At 33.6% G+C, this 22,066-nt stretch overlaps 4 protein-coding genes and 1 pseudogene across 6 annotated transcripts; 3 read left to right on the plus strand and 2 right to left on the minus strand.

The window, feature by feature from the left end:
• The first annotated feature begins 1,457 nt into the window (after positions 1-1,457).
• LOC110693373 lies at positions 1,458-4,824 on the plus strand (annotated as a pseudogene).
• A 37-nt stretch (positions 4,825-4,861) lies between these two features.
• On the minus strand, positions 4,862-7,393 carry LOC110693493 (G-type lectin S-receptor-like serine/threonine-protein kinase At1g11330). Its single transcript, XM_021870605.1, has 4 exons — positions 6,017-7,393; positions 5,695-5,932; positions 5,472-5,619; positions 4,862-5,358 (listed from the first exon to the last, which is right to left on the minus strand). Exons 1-4 carry the CDS (start codon positions 7,311-7,313, stop codon positions 5,035-5,037), a joined length of 2,007 nt encoding a protein of 668 aa, XP_021726297.1. The 5' UTR covers positions 7,314-7,393; the 3' UTR covers positions 4,862-5,034.
• A 2,734-nt stretch (positions 7,394-10,127) lies between these two features.
• Positions 10,128-11,954, plus strand: LOC110693496 (uncharacterized protein At4g22758-like). 3 transcript variants are annotated; one of them, XM_021870609.1, is made up of 2 exons: positions 10,128-11,290; positions 11,533-11,695. In XM_021870609.1, the coding sequence occupies exons 1-2, from the start codon at positions 10,990-10,992 to the stop codon at positions 11,577-11,579; spliced, it is 348 nt and encodes a 115-aa protein (XP_021726301.1). In that variant the 5' UTR covers positions 10,128-10,989; the 3' UTR covers positions 11,580-11,695. The 3 variants fall into 3 exon arrangements, with proteins under 3 accessions (XP_021726301.1, XP_021726302.1, XP_021726300.1); XM_021870610.1 differs by having other exon boundaries at positions 11,529-11,670; XM_021870608.1 differs by having other exon boundaries at positions 10,137-11,290; positions 11,574-11,954.
• A 1,305-nt stretch (positions 11,955-13,259) lies between these two features.
• LOC110693374 (protein FAR1-RELATED SEQUENCE 5-like) lies at positions 13,260-17,512 on the plus strand. Its single transcript, XM_021870503.1, has 3 exons — positions 13,260-13,401; positions 14,561-15,624; positions 16,712-17,512. The coding sequence occupies exons 1-3, from the start codon at positions 13,260-13,262 to the stop codon at positions 17,510-17,512; spliced, it is 2,007 nt and encodes a 668-aa protein (XP_021726195.1).
• Positions 17,438-20,751, minus strand: LOC110693495. Its single transcript, XM_021870607.1, has 2 exons — positions 20,005-20,751; positions 17,438-19,883 (listed from the first exon to the last, which is right to left on the minus strand). Exons 1-2 carry the CDS (start codon positions 20,182-20,184, stop codon positions 19,335-19,337), a joined length of 729 nt encoding a protein of 242 aa, XP_021726299.1. The 5' UTR covers positions 20,185-20,751; the 3' UTR covers positions 17,438-19,334.
• Positions 20,752-22,066: the final 1,315 nt, after the last annotated feature.

A 22,066-nucleotide genomic window follows, 5' to 3' on the forward strand; every position in this document is an offset into this window, starting at 1 on the left:
TTGAGTTAGCTGATTTTGACTAGCTGATTTTATTAACTGATTTGACTAACTTATTGTATTAACTGATTATATAAAAGTGTTTGGTAAATAGCTAATAGCTTAAAGGTAATTGAGTATGTGAAATGACCAATAAGCTAATTGTAGGGTAGGTAGTTTAGATAGGATTTTAAATTAAATGAAGGTTATAAGTGTCATTTCACAATAATTAATGAATATGTTAATTGAATAAGCTCCTAAAATGAGCTTTTTCAAAAAAGAGGTTATTTAGTGCAATAAGCTCTTTCAATAAGCTTACTACCAAACACTTGTATTAACTTGTTTGACTAGTCAATCAGCTAAAGTTAGTCAAATAAGCTAATATGCCCCCAATAAGCTTACTACCAAACAGGGCCATAATCAATCAGCTTTAAACAATCAGCTATTTACTAAACATTTTTCTACAATAAGCTAATAAAATAAGTTGGTCAAATCAGTTAATACTGTCATCTATTTAAAACCAGCTAACACAAATCAACTTCAACTTTTAGCTTTCAGCTTTTCCCCAAACACAACCTTAGTAAATAAAATAATTATTAAAAAAAAATACATATTTGCCTAATTGATATTCCGTTCATATCAATTTATTTTAGAAATAATTAGATAAGATTCTTTAATTCCTTTGTATTACATTAGATCACTATCATTAAATGTACTACATTTTTGTAATTTGAAATAATGTGAAAATTTCAAAGTTTGAAAATACATAGTATTTAATACAAATTTAATGATATCTCATTTGATTATTTTTATCTTATAAATTAGTATATAAATTAAGTCAAAATAAATTTAATCAAATCTTAATAACACGAATATTTTTTTATAATTATTGTCTTCCTTACTGGTATATACCTTCAACTTCGAATATCCAATCATGGTTCATGATCAATAAGGAGTTATCAATCTTATGAATTCTAAACGGAGTGTAACCTTCCTGTGTTCATGAATGGTTGAACGGTTACAAGTTCCTTAAAAACTTGCATGTGGCCAGACTCTTTACTTCCTCCCTCTCGATCCGACATACAACAATATATAATAGCCACACATATTCACAACAAGCCCACATAGGTGCACTTCACACGACGCTAACAAGGGTATGTTTGTCATTTTTTTTTCTTTTTCACTTCTCCTTGGTACGTGTGTCAATAAAAAGTGTGTATGTTTGTTTGTGTATCAAACAAAGTGTGTTATCTAATAAGATATGGAGGAAGTGTGCTTATAAGCTACAATTGAAAAGTATTACTTGTACTATGTATGAAGAATTAAAGATCATAGATTCATGGACATAATTCATTGTTCATGCAACGGACCCATGGGGAATTTGAGTAAATGACCCAAATAAAACAAGAAAAGTTCTAAGAATGCTACCATGGACCATGTATTACTTCAATACTCGTAGATCATAGATTTATGGACATAATTCCTCGTTCATGTAATTATTAAAGTATGTAACAGCATTTGGCTCAAATAAATTAATAATTAAAAAGAAATTCTAAGAATGGGAATTTCTTTCACCACTCTTCAATTTGTTTGTTGGTTTTGCTTGAAATTTGTGTCAGGAAATAGCAATATTACCACCTTAATAAGAGACCCTGAAGTCTTAGTGTCTGATAAAGCCATCTTCAAGCTCGGGTTTTTCAGCCCCATTAATTCAACAAAACGTTATGCTGGAATCTGGTATAATATTGATGAATCTGATTCGACGAAAGTTGTGTGGGTAGCCAACAGGAATAATCCAATTAATGACTCTTCTGGTGTACTGAAGATATCAGAGGATGGCAATCTTCAACTGTCAAACAGAAAAAAATGAGATATTTTGGTCAACCAATGTATCTAAGCAGGCTAACAGTACGTTAGTTGCTCAGCTTCTAGACACCGGGAACCTTGTTTTGCTCTCGAGTGCTACTGGGATGATCATTTGGCAGAGTTTCGAGCATCTCACGGATTCAGTCTTGCCCCAGACGACGATCTCTATAGACAAGGATGATGTGAATGAGGGGTCATCAATGGTTTTACGATCTTGGAAAAGCGCTTCAGATCCATCAAATGGACGGTTCAGGCTTGGAATGATTCCTAATTCACTTCCTGACTATCCTGAGTTTATTACTTGGGATGGTGATAAACGGTATTGGCGAAGTGGCCCATGGAGTGGCAGCTACTTCCTTGGTGTGCCTCAATTGTTTACGGAGGCTTCCAATGGTTTTCGTATTATAATATCTATCATAAATAATGTCAAAGAAGGCACACTTGACATATTATATGATGTAGCAAATGACTCTTATTTTGTATACTGTGTTCTAAATTATGATGGAAATTTAATCCTGAGATATTGGGATACTGGTAGCCGGAAATGGACATTTCAATGGCAATCCCATCAGTCAGAGTGTGATATTTATGGGAGGTGTGGTTCATTTGGAATTTGTAACCCGAACAAGACACCAATATGTCAATGCTTAAGAGGGTTTGAGCCAAAGAACAACGACGAATGGACCAAAGGTAATTGGACTAGTGGGTGTGTTCGAAGGTCACCATTGCAATGTAGTAGTAATACAGGGGACAAATTAGATGGATTTTCGAAGCTAAAGAATATAAAAGTGCCAGATTTTCCCGATTTGGTACTTGCAGACGATCAAGATGACTGTAAGATGAAGTGTTTAGGAAATTGTTTGTGTTTAGCTTGTGCATTTTCTAAGTTTATTGGGTGCATGATATGGAATACAAGTTTGATCGATTTGCAGCAATTCTCTGTTGAAGGTGCTGATCTCTTCATTCGTTTGGCTCATTCCGAACTAGGTGATCATTTCTTCAACTTGTATCCTTTTCTTTTATATAAGCATATAAATTCATTTGATCATTCTTTACCTCCATCCCATATTAAAATTTATCTATAACTTCATTTGATCATTCTTTACATCTATCCCATCATATAAATTCATCTGATCATTTTCCTCAATTTCTCTGATCTAAGAGATGCTGATGCAATGTATTGGTTTTTTTCTTTATCACCAGAAGAAACTAGAAATTTGACATTAATGTCTACACTCATAGCAATAACAGCAACAGCCACATGTGTGACGTTTGTGTACTATCTAAGGAGGTGGATTTATCGATATGGTGACACTTCTTCTCTTCGCTCTAACCATTGATCATGTTGCTTTATAATATGTTAAGTTTTACCCTGAAATTTTGACAAATAGATATGGTTATTGCAGGGAAGAGATCATCACTCATAAATCATGACGAATTTAAAGATTTGGTATTGTTTAAATTTAAAAAATTGGTTGTTGCAACCAGTAATTTTTCAATTACTAACAAGCTAGGACAAGGTGGCTTTGGTCCAGTGTACAAGGTAACGGCTTTTATTAGAACGTCAACATAGTACTTCGTATTATTTTGTGTTTGTCAGAACACAAAAGGAGTATAAAGCTGAAAGTGGCATTGTTTCATCTTTAGGGAAAACTGGAAGATGGGCAAGAGATAGCAGTGAAAAGACTATCAAAAGCATCCGGACAAGGCCTACAGGAATTTATGAACGAAGTGCTTGTGATTTCGAAACTTCAACACAATAATCTGGTCCGACTGTTGGGTTGTTGTGTACAACGAGAAGAGAAATTACTAGTCTACGAATACATGCCAAATAAGAGTTTAGACGCGCTTCTCTTTGATACGTTCAAAAGTTAGTTTTTCTGTTCTTCTTGTTTCATTTTATTGCATGATCCAACAATTTTATTAGTACTGCTATTATTAAAATTGTTGGATCATGCAAAATAAAATTGTTGGATCATGTTATTCTCCTTGTTTCATGTTCTTTTTCTATTCTCCTAGGTTACAATACTATTCAACATCTAATAAGCTATTATTGGTATGTACTGCTACATAGATCCACATTACCAGAAACAATTAGACTGGAAGAAGCGATTCAACATCATCAATGGGATATGTCGAGGCCTTCTTTATCTTCATAGAGATTCAAGGGTAAGAATTATTCATAGAGATCTTAAAGCAAGTAACATTTTGCTTGATGAAGAGCTCAATCCGAAGACATCAGATTTTGGAATGGCAAGGATCTTCGGGACAAAACAAAATCAAGCCTAACACCTTGAGGGTTGTCGGCACTTAGTAAGCTACTTAGCATCATATATACTCAGCTAAGTTTAGGCCATCATTTATCTTAAATTGATCAAAACAACGGTTTTGTCACTCGTTTGCACTTTGCAGTGGTTACATGTCTCCAGAGTATGCTATGGAAGGCCGCTTTTCTGAAAAATCGGATATATTTAGTCTTGGAGTGATACTTTTAGAGATTGTCAGTGGTAGAAAAAACAACAAATTTCTTGAATTCGAGTGTTTAAGCCTTTTAACATATGTATGTCATACAAAGATTTTAAATTTCTATTCAAATAGTCTATACCCTTGCTATTATTTCAATCAAGGCAGCTAATAATTCACTTTATTGCTTAGGCATGGAAGATGTGGAACAGGAACGATATGCTTTCGTTGATTGATCCAACTGTTTTTGATCCGTGCTATCAAAGTGAGATGCTGAAATGCATACAATTGGGGTTAATATGTGTGCAAGAATTTCCAGAAGATAGGCCAACAATTTTGACATTGGTCTCCATGCTTGATGCTAACGATATCATGGAACTTCCACAGCCAAAGCAACCTGGCTTTACACATTGGAGAGATTTTTCTACTGATGAGGCCAACCAAATTGGCCAACAATATGACTCTATAAACCACGTCTCTGTGACTGTATTAACTGGTCGATAGTGTTTGAACTATTTTGTAAGAAAATTATAGATAGTACTTAGGAAAATTTGTATATTTTGTACGAAAATTGTAACTATATAATACTAAGAATTTGTTATGACATTTTGGCTTACGAACTTCTATTCATCACAAACTCTTATTTGTAGTTTTTCTATATATTATGGATCTCTAATCCATATTATTCACCAAAACCAGATATAGATATCTCCTCAGTATATGCAAAAACTACCGGCCACTTAATACAGTCAGATCGGAAACAAGGTTTATAGAAACGTGTTCTTCACCATATTGAGGGACTAGTTCATCATCAGTGCTATAAATTTTCTTTCGAGTAAAACCAGGTTTCTTTGGTCGTGGAAGGTCAGCAACATCTTCAACATCAAGCATGGAAATTAAAGCCGAAATGGTTGGCCTATCTTCAGGATATTCTTGCACACATAATAGCCCCAGTTGTATACATTTCAATATCTGAACTCGAAAACTTTGATCAAAGTCTAATGCTGGATCAATTAATGTAACGATATCATTTTCATTCCACAATTTCCATGCCTGAAAACATCAAAATATATGTTAGTCACTTAAATTTTCATGTGATCTTTAACAAGAAGGGAAATTAAAGTAAATTTTTGGTACTGAAATGAAGTTTATATCAAATAACATACGTAAGATAATAGGCTCAAGGATTCATAATTGGAAAAGCTATTGTTCTTTCTGCCACTGACAATCTCTAACAGTAGCACTCCTAGACCAAATACATCCGATTTTTCAGAAAATCGACCTTCCATGGCATACTCCGGAGACATGTACCCACTGCATATCAACGAAAGATTCATTATTACATTGCCTTTTGGTACAAGTATCATGCTTAACTGTTAGGAAACTTACTAGGTACCAACAACCCTTAAAGTATTGGCTTGATCTTGTTTGCTCCCAAATATTCTAGCCATTCCAAAGTCTGATATCTTTGGATTAAGCTCTTCATCGAGCAAAATGTTGCTTGCCTTGAGATCTCGATGAATAATCTTCAACCTAGAATCACTATGCAAATAAAGTAGGCCTCGACATATCCCTTCAACAATGATGAAGCGCTTCTTCCAGTCCAAATCTTTCCGAAGATGTGGATCTACCATCATAAAAAAATTAGGAGCTAAACTGAATTGAATTGAACTGAAATTAAGCTGAAATGAACAGAAGTTGAGAGGTTTACCTAATTCTGATTGAGCCAAGCGAATGAAAAGATCAGCACCTTCAGCAGAATATTGTTGTATATCAACAAGGCTTGTATTCCACATCATGCATCCAATTCCTGTATAATATGCAAAAGCGAAATATGAACAATTCTTTAAGCACTTCCTTTTACAACCATCTTGACCACCCGAAGACCAGTAAGCATAATCTGGCACTTTCATGTTCTTCAGCTTTAAAAACTTGTCTGATTTTCCATCTGTTATGCCACATTGCAGTGGTGTCCTTCGAAAACACCCACTAGTCCAATTTCCTTTGTTCCATTCATCCTTGTTATTTGGCTCGAAACCTTTCAAGCAACTACAAATTGGTGACTTCTTGGGGTCACAACTTCCATACACACCACACTTTCCGTAAACATCACACTCAGACTCTAAAGAATTCCAATAAACCTCCCACTTCCCACTACTATCATTCCAATCCTCTTGAAACAACCGGCCATCATGATTTAACACCAATCGTTCTAACAATGATAGATTCGCCACTGAATATGACACCTCGAGTTTGCCTTGAATTTTATTATTAATTTGAAATCCATTGGAAACTACTGACTGCATATAAGGGATTCCAAGAAAGAGATTACCATTCCAAGGGCCGGATCTCCAATAAGGTCTATCACCATCCATAATGAAAAATTCAGGAAGGTTTCGAGGAAGACTTACAAAACTGAAGCGTCCACTTGAAGGATCCGAAGCACTCTTCCATGATCGAAGCAATGAGCTATCATTTGTTTCCATATCAATGGTGACCGTCACTGGAGGCAACAACGAGTCCGTTAAATTTTCAAAGCTCTCCCAGATGGTCTCACCACTAACATTCGAAATCAGAACAAGATTTCCTGTATCTAAAAGCTGAGCTACTGAATTATTTGGCTGATGATCTTGAGATATATTTGTAGACCAAATGCTCTTATTTTGTCCATCCAATACTTGAAGATTTCCATCCTCGGAAATTCTGAACACCCCATCAGAAGAGTTAATCAGAGGATTATCTCTGTTAGCTATCCATACAACTTCTGATATACCAGACTCTGAATCCTGCTTGTTACTATACCAGATCCCAACATATCGATTTGTCGAATTAGTTGGACTAAAAAAACCAACCATAAAATTGGCATTACTAGAAGCTAATGATTCTGGGTCTCTAAGAAACTGAGTAGTTGTGATGTTACTGATGCGAGTATAATTGGTTGTTGCTGTTGCAAAGAATACGAAAAGAAACCAAGAAATGCATACAAGAAAAAAGTAAATATTATTCATTCTATACAATTATTGTACCTTATTGCCTAAGGATATAAGATAATTCATTGATTTCTTTTAGCATAATGAACATAATAATTTTTCATATGTATGATCTTAGTTAGTTATGAGTTATGACTTTCCGGAATTTCGTCGTCAAAGACAATTGACATGCTAGTAGTTAATTAGCTTACTTGCGTGAGCATATTTGAATTTTCTTAGCCTTCTCTTTATAAAATGGAGACAGTCAAATGTGCCAACAATAGGCGAAAGTGATTCGAGTTTTATTTAAGAGTAGGCTCTCATCATTAGGACTATTGTATAATCTTCATTAACGGCCTTACACTCAGCTCATTTATTAGTCAAATTAATTTATTTTTCTTCATCCTTTGTTCGATTTTTAAAAGTTGTGAGCTTGTTGCAATAAAATTTATTGGCTAAGATACGCAGCTAAAGAATGGAAAGATGAAGGTCTTCAACAAAAAAAAAAAAATAGGTCCATTTGTGGGTTTCCCAAGTGTAGCAATTTATGACATGTGTTGATAAGTTGTTGCTTATTATACTACCTTCATTAATTTTTATTTTTATTTTTATTATATATATATATATATATATATATATATATATATATATATATATATATATATATATTCCAAATTTGCAGATAACAATTAACGGAGGTAGTAGTTCTTATAAAGTGACCTGACCCGAGAAACAAACATGTACAACAACGATCTAAACACAACTTCTTGGACAATAGAGTGACTACTGACTAGTGACTTGTAATCCGACCCAAACTGACCCGAAATTATTCGACAATTGATTTGACTTGATATTCTATAACCGGACCTAGATACAACCTATTGTCAACTAACAATTAATTTAATTCAACCAATAACAATCTGAACCTCAATTGGCACCTAACTTGTCTAGAATTCAAAATCAATTATAACTCGATGCAACCTATCTCCAACACCTACTTTTGGATATCCAAAAATAATTTATCATCTTATGTACACATTTATCCAAATGACACTTTAAGTAAACATAAACCTCTCACAATTTTGGACAACTTACAAAGGATGTTTGATTCAAGTAATTTAGATTTGAGTTTAACATGGGTAAAATGATCATTGTGTTTGTGGGAAATTATAACCTTTAATCTACTTATTTTAGTTTCAATGTTGAACCTCAATTTTGGAGCTTATTATAACAATAACTAGAGGTGTCAAAATCGAACCGAACCGAAAAAAACCATCCGTTTCGAAGTGTAATCGATCCAATTTGATCCGAGAAACTCAACACCAAAACCTGATCTGTTACCAAACTGAACTCAACCCGAATTTGATACAATTTGAAATAAACTCGGTACCGATTTGACCCGACTTGAACTCAACCCAAAACCGATTTGACCCGATTTAAACTCAAATCGATCCGAATTGACTTGACCAGAACTCAATTCGAACCGAAATTGACCTGACAAACACCTGATTCATTCCGATCCATTTTTATCCGAACTGATATTAACCCGGCCCCGATTTTAAGCAGACCTGATTTTGACTTGACGTGATTTCAAACTAACCATAATTTTAAACCTAATTTATTGTTTACCTTATTTTTTTACTTAAACATATATTAATGACACGATATGGAAAATGACACATGAATAATCCATTAACAAGATATAAAAACTCAATAATTACTCTAATTTTAAAAATTTACTTATTTGAATATTTAATTTGGTCAACCCAACAAGCAAAATTCAGCCAAACACGAAAATATCTAAACCAAATTAAAATTGACCGAATACTGAATCAACTTTAGGAATCAAAACAAACTTAACAGAATCAAAATCAACCGAATCAAAACCAACTCGATCCAAAGTCATCCGACCTGATATTAACCCAGTCAAATCCGTTTTGAACCCGATCCGATTGAATCCGAACCGAATATGAACCGATCTAAAATTGACCCGACCCAAACCCGATTTGGACTCGACAGATCTTGACCCGAATTTGATCCGACCCGAAAGTGAATCGATATGATCCGGAGCGGGTTAAAAGCGTAATTTTGAACTGAATATATTCGACCTGAATAGACCCAACCCAAACTTTATCCGGTTATCCGAATTGACACCTCTATCCATAACCACTAATCATTCATAAAACATAACATTAGTATGTTGAAAAAAAAAAAAGTTTAAAAATCATAAGTATTGTCGTTATATTGGAGATGAATGGATTAATTTACTATGGTTAAAGATAGAATGGATCAAAGTTAAAAACACATTCTCTTTTACAGAACTCCGTAACTTTCTTTATCTCTCAGTCACGAAAGTGATCTCCCCTCCTTACGACTCTAACTCAACATCTCATCAAAGATCTTCATCATAAAACACATTCTATGTTATGTATGATCTTAGTATTGAGTTTTGACACTTTAGTGAAGAAAAATGATATACTTCGTGTATATTAATACTTGATTATATGTGAATATTGTCTCTTTATAAAATGGAGACTATTTAGGCGGCCAACATACCTACAGTAAGAGAAAGTGACTCATGTTTAATTAAAGATTAGGTTGTTTTCATTAGGATTGCTATAATCATGATTAATGACCTTACACACATACAACACATCTAATTAGTTTTAGTAAATTATTTTTTCTTCATCCACATTGATTATTTGATTGTTAAACAAATGATAAATTTGTCATTGTTAGCTTTAGTATGTAACTAAGGAATAAATGATGAAAGTCTTTCTAACCAAAAGAAAAAAAAAAAAAAAAAAAAAAAAAAGATGGAAGTCTATTAAGGGGTTTCCCAAGCTTAGTAATACACTAATAAAGAGTATATGCATTTCGTGCATTTATACTTATTGCGTGCCACATATGTATTTTAAACACGTACATTAGCATGAGGCACACTCGAAGATATAATAGACAAGATGAAAATTAAGAAATTATCTGAGGTATAATTATATAGTCATTGATTTTTAGGAAATAAAGACCATAAGAACACAATTATTGCTCATTTGAACATACATTAAAATAAAAGAATAATGAATAATTAGCGTCATTCTTTCCACGCCATAATATGATTAGCATTTAGCATTAAAAAAAAATGATAGAACAAATGTTTAACTAAGAGCATATACCAGCACAAAAACCACCTATTCCCTTTGTCTAAATAAACCTTTTATTTTGCCATTATATCTTATTTATAAGCTTTCCTAATTATCCCATTTTTCACACCACTTCCTTCAAATTCATTTCAATCAAAATTCTTCTCCTTCAATCAAATCAAAGTCATCAAACAAAAAAAAAAAAAAAAAAAAAAAAAAAAAAAAAAAAAAATCAAAAATAATTTGAATGGTACGCACAGTTAGCAACTTAGCCTCTTTCATGCCTTCTCTTCATTTCAACATCCCATCCTCTGCACGTCCTATGAAACATACGCAGGCCGACCGTGTTTCCTTCATATTATTGCTCCTCTCTTCTTCTTTCAGCTCTTGTAAGCAAGCTTGGTATTATCGCTGCCTCGGCCTTGACCCTTAGACAATTTTTTTGAATAAAAGAAGTCCATAATTTTATTGTCCTTCCTTTTGCCTTGTTATTATAAGGGTTAATTTACAAGTTAGGTGCTATAGTATATACCATTGATCAATATATATAAGGGTTACAACGTTATAAACAAAAAATGAGGAAAAATTTATCGGAGAATATGATGACTAGCCTGTACTCTGGCGACAAACAGAAGAAGGGCAACTGCTTTGAGTGTAGCAAGGGCAGTATCAATGACCGCGACAACAAACGTTTGTTGGTGATTATCAATGTGCTAGGAAGTGCAGGGCCTTTGAGGTTTCTAGTAAATGAAGAGGATGTTGTTGACGGTGTTATTGCCACTGCTTTGAAGTTGTATGCTAAGGAAGGTCGTCTCCCTATATTGGGTTCCGATTCTACTAAATTTCTCCTCTATTGTTCCCATGCCGGTTCTGATGGTAAGCTCTACATCCCCTTCTCTTAACGCTTTTGTATTTATGACGTCTAAGCTGGTTATGTTCAGACCTTAAGGGCAATGATGTAGACTAGAGACGAGACAATAATTATCAAATCTCCTAATTTCAATTGTCACTACAATATGTACATACTTTTTTTTTATATATGTTAATGCATAACTTTAATCGTCAATATATTTAACAAGGTTTTATAAATGACGATACAACTATATTTGTCAAGTAAGGTTTCGATACAGTTAACGACAAGGGTACATCAAATTTACAGCCCTAGGCACATGGGACGAGATTGGATCATGTGGAGGGAGGAACTTTGTGCTATGCAAGAAGCCAGAGCAGCCATCAAATATGAGTGAAGCAAGATCCCAAATGATTTCACAAAAACGAGGTAGGGGTTGGAGAACCTGGCTCAACAAATCTATGAGCATCAAAATATAAACCCAATTCAAAGTTCAAAATAAACTTTTTAATTTAATTATATTATCACAACAACTTATTACCTGAAAATTTAGCATTTATTTTAAATGCATCTATAAAATTATTGTATAGTATTTTATCGCTTAATACATTAGCGGTTATAGTATGTACAAAAATAAAACTATATATTACCTCCGTTAATAGTCATGTGCAACTTTGAGGTATTATTTTATATGTTCAATTCTCATCCTCTCGGTACTGAGTCATGATTAATGTATCATCGCGTTTGTCATTGTCGTACAAAGTGTCAAAGTCTATGAGATTGCCGTGTTAATTGTGTATTATAGTACTATGAAAAACAATATATTACACAAAGGAATAATTAATAACCTCAAAGTCTATGAGAATGATGTGCTGCATGTGTATGTACATGATTGGTTTGTACGATGTGATCCAAGTACGGAATTATCGTTCAGCCAATGCATAATGAGATTCATTATTTCACTTAATTATTAGTTAATAAATTGTTGTTCAACCAACCAATCTACGCGTCTAATTACCAATAATTTAAGGGAAAAAATAGAATCATTCCTAGACACGTTAACAATCATTGTTATAGAGTTAAACGTTACTATAGGTGTTGAATCAACATTTTACCTCAATTGATCAAATAAATAGCACTGACTACTCCCACCGTTCCTAAATTACATTCTTATTTTCACGAGTAGTATTTATTCCTCACATAATAGAGAAAATTAGGAATTGAGGTAGTAATTCAAGGGAATAATGTAGGGTACTTTGTACTTGATTATGAGTATGATGAGCAACTCAATTGTAATTGAGTCAAAACCAATTAGACTTAAAATAGAATTTTAACTAGATCTCAAAATTAGTAAGAAGTCAAGTCAAATTTAATTCAATATCTCAACGACTTAAGAAGTATTCATTAAATTAGGCCTAGGGTTTGAAACTTTGGATTAAATATTAGCCCTGCTTAATGAATAATCTTTTCCAATGTCAAATACGTGCCTTCCAAACCAAGCTACTATTCATAGAAATCAAAGCCCAACAATAGTTATTTTACCGTGGACTTACCAAAACTGTAGTAAAGCCCAACTTCTGACTGCTACATCATATGGCCCTGACCCAACACTTCAGCCTTTAACAGCAGCCTATCAACTTACTTGTAAATAATACGAATATATGATTTATCCATTTTGTGTAATTTGTCCGTAAGGAAAAATGTTCATATAGTTACTCATTAGATTCGCCATGGAATCTACTTTATAAAAAAATTTTTTTAATAATATCTACATTATCAGCGCGTTTTCTGTGCCACCAGCCGCACCGTACGGCCGTATGCCAACTCAGCACAAATAACGGAGGCGAACAAAAATAACGGGATCCACAAAAATTTCCAAAAACCGGGACCCATTTCACACACTTTCCAAAAACCTAATAAATGAGCCGCCGCATTTTTCATTTTCTCACATTTCGATTTTTCTAAAACTCCGATTTTTCTCACCAGGTTTTTCACATGGCTGACGAAGATCAAAATTTTCCAGATTCACAAGAATCCATGGAAATTAAAGAAATAGGCGATTCATTAAGTAATTTAGAGATCGAAAAGAAAATTAGAGAAATTCAACAACTAATACTGGAAAACATCGAAATTACAGGTAAAAATACATGTTCATATTATTATTTCTGCAAAATAATTAAATCGATTATATACATGTTTATAATCAATTTTTCAGTAACCCAGGAAAACCAATTTTTATTCAGTAACCCAGGAAAAACATTACAAGTAACCTCCAGTAATCATTATTACTATGATTAACCAAGTAACCCAGCAAATACAAACAAAACCGTGAGTAAACCCTGTGTAACCCCCTAAGTAATCTCTTAGTAACCCCTTAAGCCAACCCGAGTAACCATTTAAGCCAACCCGAGTAACCCCCTAAGTAACCCCTGTGGTAACCCCCTAAGTAACCCCTCTAAATAACCCCTCTGGTAACTCTAAGTAACCCCTCTGGTAACCCCCTTAGTAACCCCTCTAAGTAACCCCTAAGTAACCCCTTTATATAACCACTCTAACTAACCCCTCTGGTAACCCCCTAAGTAACCCCTCTGGTAACTCTCTAAGTAAATCCTCTGGTAATCCCCTAAGTAACCCCTCTATGTAACCCCTTTGGTAACTCTGTAAGTAACCCCTTTGGTAACTCTCTAAGTAACCCCCTAAGTAACCCCTCTAAGTAACCCCTCTGGTAACTCTCTAAGTAACCCCTCTAAGTAACTCTCTAAGTAACCCCTCTAAGTAACTCTCTAAGTAACCCCTCTGATAACCCCTCTAAGTAACCCCTTTAGTGACCCCCTATGTAACCCCTCTAAGTAATCCCTCTAATAACCCATCTGGTAACCCCCCTACTAACCCCTCTGGAAACCCCCTAAGTAACCCCTCAAAGTAACCCCTCTGATAATCCCTCTAAGTAACCCATCTGGTAACCCACTGAGTAACCCCTCTGGCAACCCCCTAAGTAACCCCTTAAAGTAACCCCTCTAATAACCCCTTTAAGTAACCCCTTTAATAACCCCTCTGATAACACCTGAACTAAGTATCCCTTTCAGTAAATACTAAAAAACCACTCTGGTGGTCCCTTCTGATAAGTAACCCATTAAGTAAACCCAAAACTACCCCTCTGATACACCTTCCAATAACCACTAAATAACACTTGAACTACTGTAGTAACCACTAATTGTTTTTATATACTGTAAAAGAATTAAATATTCTACATGATAACTGTATGTATCCTAATTTTTATTTTACATTAACAACAGAACCAAGTGCAAAAACAGCAGAACAAACTCAGAGCACATTAACAGAAGAAAGCACAAATGATAACAATCTGTCACAACATAGTCAAGATCACAAAGAAGAAGATTTTAATTATACAGGATGCCTAATAGGAGTTACAGCAAAAACTTTGGATGAAATTGGAGACATATATAAAAAGCATGCATTTGCTATGGGATTTGGAGTAAGACTATCAAGCACAAGATGGACTCAAGGAGATAACAAACAAATAAAAGGAAAAGATTTTGTTTGTTCAAAAGAAGGGTTTAGATGCAAACCTAAAGTACAGAAATCTCCTCCTGCACCTAATGAAAACAGAAAAAAAGTAAAACAAGTTCCTACAACTAGAACAGGTTGCAAAGCATTAATAAGAGCGAAAAAAAACAAGGAAGGCCTGTTTGAAATTGAGGAACATATCATGAATCACAACCATGAGTTAACAAGAAAAGCATGGCAACATCTACACAGATCAGAAAGAAAGATCACTGAAGAAAAAGCAAAAGTAATTGACCTTATGGCAGAGAGTGGGTTAAAGCCAACTGAAGCTAACAACTTGATGACAAATGAAGCTGGGGGTGTAGAATTGCTTGGTCATACCTTGAAAGATCATTTAAACTACATATCAAGAAGAAAAATGAAAGAAATTGAAGGTGGAGATGCACAAACTGTTATAGACAGTCTATATAAAAGACAGACAGAAGAAGAAGATTTTTTCTTTAGATTTAAACTTAGAGGAGAAAAAAACAGTAACAGGATAACAGCCATATATTGGAGAGACTCTGAAATGAGAGAGGACTTTAATGTCTATGGTGATGTGACTGTTTTTGACACAACTTACAAAACTAACAAATACAACCTCATTTGTGCACCTATAGTGGGAGTAAATAATCATTGGCAGAATGTGATGTTTGGATGTGCATTTATAGCTGATGAGAAGACAAATACATTTGAGTGGCTTTTAACAACTTTTAAAAAGTCTATGGGAGGCAGTCAACCAGCTACAATATTCACATATCAAGACATGGAAATGTCTAATGCAATTGAAAAGGTAAACACAATAATTTTTATCTATCTACTTATCTTCTATCCCCTATAATTGATTAAATAACCCCCTGTTTAAATTGATTTATAAATTCCTGTACTTATTGATATAAGAACCCTTAAGCAAACCCTGCATATAAAAGTAACCCCTTTGGTAACCCCTATGGTAACCCCTCTATTTCTAAATTAAAATAACTGAACTAACTAGTAACCCCCTCTGATCACCCTTAAGTAATAAATCTGGTAACCCCCTAAACCCCTCTGGAAAGTAACCCCTTTGGTAACCCCTATGGTAACCCCTCTATTTCTAAATTAAAATAACTGAACTAACTAGTAACCCCCTCTGATCACCCTTAAGTAATAAATCTGGTAACCCCCTAAACCCCTCTGGAAATTCCCTAAGTAACACTGTAATTAACCCAAAAGTAACCCCTATAGTAACCCCTGTATGTAACTCCTCTGGTAACCCCCTAAGTAACACTTCTAAGTAACCTCTCTGATAATCCCTTTAAGTAACCCCTCTGGTAACCTCCTAAGTAACTCCTCTAATAACCCCCTAAGTAACCCCCTCAGCAAATACAAAGAAACCACTCTGGTAGTCTCATCAGTAACCCCTCTAGTATGTAACCCATTAAGCAAACCCAAAATTACCACCAAATTAATTGCCAAAAAACCCTTGTCATAAAACCTGTATTAGAATTGATTAAGTAACCACTGTATTTGTGGTTTCAAAAAAAAAAAAAAGTAACCACTGTATTTATTGAATAAGTACCTCGATCTTGATTAAGTAAAATTGATTAAGTAATCCACTGTTAAATTAAGTAAACCATGTCAAAATTAATAAAGTAATCCCATTAATAAATTCCATTAAGTAACCCCATTAAGTAATCCCATAAACTCCAGTAAAAATAACTAGTAACCTCAATTTATTAAAAATATATAAATTTCACCAAAGTCAATATATCAAAAATAATAACCCCTATGTAATGCCAATATTAATGAGTAAGTAACCCCTATGTAACCCCAATATTAATGAGCAACTAACAATATTAATATTGATTAAATAACCCTTTTCTTCTCTTGTAAACTTACAGGTATTTCCTCACTCAAGGCATAGGTTATGTATCTGGCATCTAATAAAAAATGATGTATCAAGATTTGGAGCATTAAAAAGAAATACATCTTTCAAAGATGCATTCAATAAATGCCTAAGTGGTTGTGTAACAGCAGAAGAATTTCAAATTTGTTGGGATAACATGATAACAACCTATAAACTTGAAAAAAATACCTGGTTCAAAAGGTTATATAACCTTAGAGAGAAGTGGTGCACAGCTTTGAGTAAAGACTTTTTCTCTGCTGGTATTTTATCTTCTCAAAGAAGTGAGAGTACTAATAATGCTGTTGGATTTAAAGCAAACAAGAACACAAGTCTGTCAGATTTTTTCAGAATATTCAAGCAAACTGTGAACAGATGGAGAAAAAATGAATCTGATGTAGATTTTAAGTGTTCAAACTCTGAACCAACATCACATTTCCCCATGTATGGACTCTTGAAGCATGCATCAGAGATATACACACAGACAATTTTCAGAGATTTTGAATCAGAGTTCAGTTTTTCAATGGGTTGCATAGCACATCTACATGGTCAATTGGGAGATCATTACTTTTATGAGGTGCAAATTGAAGATGACATGTCTTCTAGGCAAAAGGTCACATTTGTTAGCACACAAAATAAAGTTGCATGCTCATGCAAAAATTTTGAAGAAGTAGGATGGCTTTGTTATCATTGTTTGCGCATCTTACACCAGCATTCAATTACAAGAATTCCTGAACATTATGTCTCAGCAAGGTGGACAAAGATGACTAAAGCTCATATATGGAAAAAAAAAGGATGAAAATGCAGTAGAAAATTCAACAGCAAGAGAGAAATTTATGCCTTGGCGTCACACAATGGCAAGAAAGAGCTACAATCTAATTCTGAAGTATCAACACTACAAAGAGACACACAACTTTTTAGAGAGACAACTAAAGAAAATTGAAGAGGAAGTAGAACAAATAAAAAAACAGGTAGAAGCACAAGAAGAAGGAGAACAATCTGATGATGCCACAACAGATCAGCAAAATGAAGAAGAAATACCAACAGTGAGTGATCCAGCAAGGGCAAACACTAAAGGGAGAAGTAAAAGAATCAAGGGACACTTTGAAAAAGGAAAACAACCAAAAACAAAGAAAACAAAAGCAATGCAAGCAAAAGGTGACACAAGAGAATTTGGAACAATCACACCTGTAGTAAATCCAAAGCTCTTTTAATTTCATATTACTGTTTTGTCTTTACAATAGTAAATATTTTAGAATAAAATAGAAATAATATTAAGTTATTGTTTTCCTTGACATTTATAATTTAAGTTGTAGATATTTATTTAATTTTCAAAACATGTGTATAATATTGTAAATAAATAGCAAGTAACCATAAAGAAAATAAGAAAAGTAACCCCTGACATATACCTTTAATTAAGAAGAATTTAACATATATATATACATAAAGAAAAAAAAAACACAAGTAACCCCTGACATATACCTGTAATTAAGAACCATTTAACCTAAAGTAATGCCTAACATATATATATATATACAAACAAAATTATATAAAAAAAAAAAAAAACCCAATAAGGAAACATGACACCAAGTAACCACTAATAATATAAACTAATGCAAGTAACCCTAAGTAACCCCTATATAAACAAATGGAAGTAACCCCAACAATGTAACCCCAAGTAACCCTATATAATGAAACATATATATAACCTCAAGTAACCCCTATATAAACAAATGCAAGTAACTCAAATAATGTAAATGGAAGTAACCTTGACAATGTAAATAAAGGTAACCCCTAATAAGAAAATATATAACCCCAAGTAACCCTTTATAATGAAACATATAACCCCAGGTAACCCCTATATAAACAAATGGAATTAAACCCAACAATGTAAATGGTAGTAACCCCTTATAAGCCCCAAGTAACCCCTATATAAACAACCTGGTGCCCAACAAAGTAAATGAAAGTAACCCCAACAATATAAATAAAGGTAAACCCTAATAAGGAAACAAAAAACCAAAAGTAACCCCTAACAAACATGAGGAAACAACCTAACCCTAACCCCTAACCCTAACCCCTAACAAAAAACCAAGTAACCCCTAACCCTAAACCCCTATGTAATCCATCTGGTAACCCCCTAAGTAACCCCTCTGGAACCCCCTAAGTAACCCCTTTAAGTAACCCCTCTGATAATCCCTCTAACTAACCCATCTGGTAACCCCCTAAGTAACCCCTCTGATAACCCTATAAGTAACCCCTCTGATAACAACCTAAGTAATCCCTGTGATAACCCCCTAAGTAACACTTTTAATAATCCCTCTAATAAGCTGTCTAATATCTAGTGCATAATATTCCATAGACAAAAAAAAATGAACAAAATTTTAAAGTAGTTTACATACTAAATTTTAAACTAATTTATATAGTTTGAAATATTAACAATGCAACTAGATCAAGTATGACTAATTATCCAACATAGAGATAAAAAAAAAATCAAACATAAACTAATTATATGAATTAAATTCAAATGAATCCAATGATACTTAAAAACCTAGAGAAAAATATATTCCTTATTGTCCTTTGAGTTCTCATTTCAATTCCTTACTGTCCTTTGAGTTTTCATTTCAATTCTTCTTTCTATATGTTGGTGTTGTAGATTTAGATGCTGGTGCTGGTACTATAGATGATGCTGCTGGTGCATTTCTCTTGACAACTGGAGCTCTAGATCTAGATAATACTGCTTGTACTGGTGCAGCTGCTGATACATTACGTATTGATTTTCTATTTAAAGTTGCCTGTTCTGCTGCTATTGTAGCAGCCACTAACGCAGCTTCTTCTTTTTCAACATCTCCAATTTGTGTTGTGTTGTTTCTTTTTGATTTTCTTTTAGCAGCAGCTTCTTCTGCTGCTATTGTAGCAGCCACCAAAGCTGTTGCTTCTTTATCAGATTTAGCTTTTCTTCTCCTTTCAAGATCAGCTTGTGGCTCTGCCTTCAAAGCTTCAATTTCAGCCTCTCTAACAAGCTTTTCATTCCTTAAAACTTCAATCATAATTGCTTCATTGTTTTTGACAAAATCATCAACACGTGATAATACATTGTCTCTTATCTTATTCAAATCAGATAAAACCAGTGAAGCACAAATTTCAGCTCGATATCGACGGCGTTCAATTATCTAGAGAAATGTATAAAAAGAAAATTTAAATCAATGAAATAATAATAATAATAATAATAAAACAGAAAAACAGTGTAGAAGAGTAAACATTTAAAAATCATAGAAGATAAAGCCATTTCACCTGATTTAAACGATAGCTTTTAAATGATTTGCCAAAATATGAAGCACAATGATAAAGGCAGAACACTCCACAATCAACATTGGCAGCAGCTTTCGGTCCATCAACTTTAATCATTCGAATTGGGAAATCCATTACATCCACTCCATTCTCACGACCTTTGATTGTCATGTATCTTGACATAAGATATCTCTAAATAAAACAAAAATACATAGTTTAAAAAAGAAATCAACAGGAAAAAAAAACAAAATAAAGAAAAGATCATGAAAAGAAACCCCTTAAAATAAATACATATGAAAATAAAAATATATTTATGTAACCTATTAAAAGTAACCCCCTAAAGAAGCCCTTATATCAAAATTATAATAAGTAACCCTTAAATAATACATCCGCCCTCTAATAACAACATAAAGGTAACCCCTTATAAAATGAGAATTAAATATAAAAGTAACCCATTAAGTAACCCCTGATATAACAATTGCTAACATCTGCCATAAGAAACCATCTAGTAATCCCAATTTAATGGAATATGAATGTCACCTGCCCTAAACCCCTCTGGTAACCTCTTATAAAAGCATCTAAATAACCCCTCTAATAACCCATTATATCACAACCTCAGTAACCCATTTGCCCTTAGTAATCCCAGTCAAAATAGTTTAGTAACCCCTATTTAACACCCCATAATAACCCATTAAGTAAACTTTACACATAAGAATATAAAAAATATGACCAACTAAATTCTATAAAGTTACCCCCTAAAGTAACCCCCTAAAATAACCCTTACACATGTGGGAAATAACATGTTGTTTGTCAAGATGAAAATGGTCAGAAAACAAATTTATTATTGCTGAAAAGTTAAACAATTCTGAAAAAATTAATTTATTGCATTATGAGAAAGTCATACGAATTTAACTAAAGTCATGAAAAAGTCATTCAAAACTGAAATTATTGCATTATGAGAAATTTATTGCATTATGAGAAAGTCATACAAATTTGACTAAAGTCATGAAAAAGTCATTCAAAACTGAATTTATTGCATTATGAGAAAGTCATACAAATTTGACTAAAGTCATGAAAAAGTCATTCAAAACTGAAAAGTATTTCATTTTATCATCAAAAAGTCATACAAATCTGAAAAAGTAAAAAATACATGTTCATATTATTATTTCTGCAAAATAATTAAATCGATTATATACATGTTTATAATCAATTTTTCAGTAACCCAAGGAAACCATTTTTTATTCAGTAACCCAGGAAAAACATTACAAGTAACCTCCAGTAATCATTATTACTATGATTAACCAAGTAACCCAGCAAATACAAACAAAACCCTGAGTAAACCCTGAGTAACCCCCTAAGTAATCCCTTAGTAACCCCTTAAGCCAACCAGAGTAACCATTTAAGCCAACCCGAGTAACCCCCTAAGTAACCCCTGTGGTAACCCCCTAAGTAACCCCTCTAAATAACCCCTCTGGTAACTCTCTAAGTAACCCCTCTGGTAACCCCCTTAGTAACTTCTCTAAGTAACCCCTAAGTAACCCCTTTATATAACCACTCTAAATAACCCCTTTGGTAACCCCCTAAGTAACCCCTCTGGTAACTCTCTAAGTAACCCCTCTGGTAACCCCTTTAGTAACCCCTCTAAGTAACCCGTAAGTAACCCCTTTATATAACCACTCTAAATAACCCCTCTGGAAACCCCCTAAAGTAACCCTTACACATGTGGGAAATAACATGTTGTTTGTCAAGATAATATCAAATTGGTCAGAAAACAAATTTATTATTGCTGAAAAGTTAAACAATTCTGAAAAAATTAATTTATTGCATTATGAGAAAGTCATACAAATTTGACTAAAGTCATGAAAAAGTCATTCAAAACTGAAAAGTATTTCATTTTATCATCAAAAAATCATACAAATCTGAAAAAGTAATTAATGCATCATCAAAAAGTTAAACAAATCAAACTTCTATTTTGAGACTATTCATGGATAACTGATTCCTATTTAAAGGCTGGATTAAATCAAGTTTATTCTATTAAAAGACTTAAATTAACAACCTTCATTTT

This window comes from Chenopodium quinoa, unplaced genomic scaffold (assembly GCF_001683475.1).
Source record: "Chenopodium quinoa cultivar QQ74 unplaced genomic scaffold, ASM168347v1, whole genome shotgun sequence".
Lineage (NCBI taxonomy): Eukaryota > Viridiplantae > Streptophyta > Magnoliopsida > Caryophyllales > Amaranthaceae > Chenopodium > Chenopodium quinoa.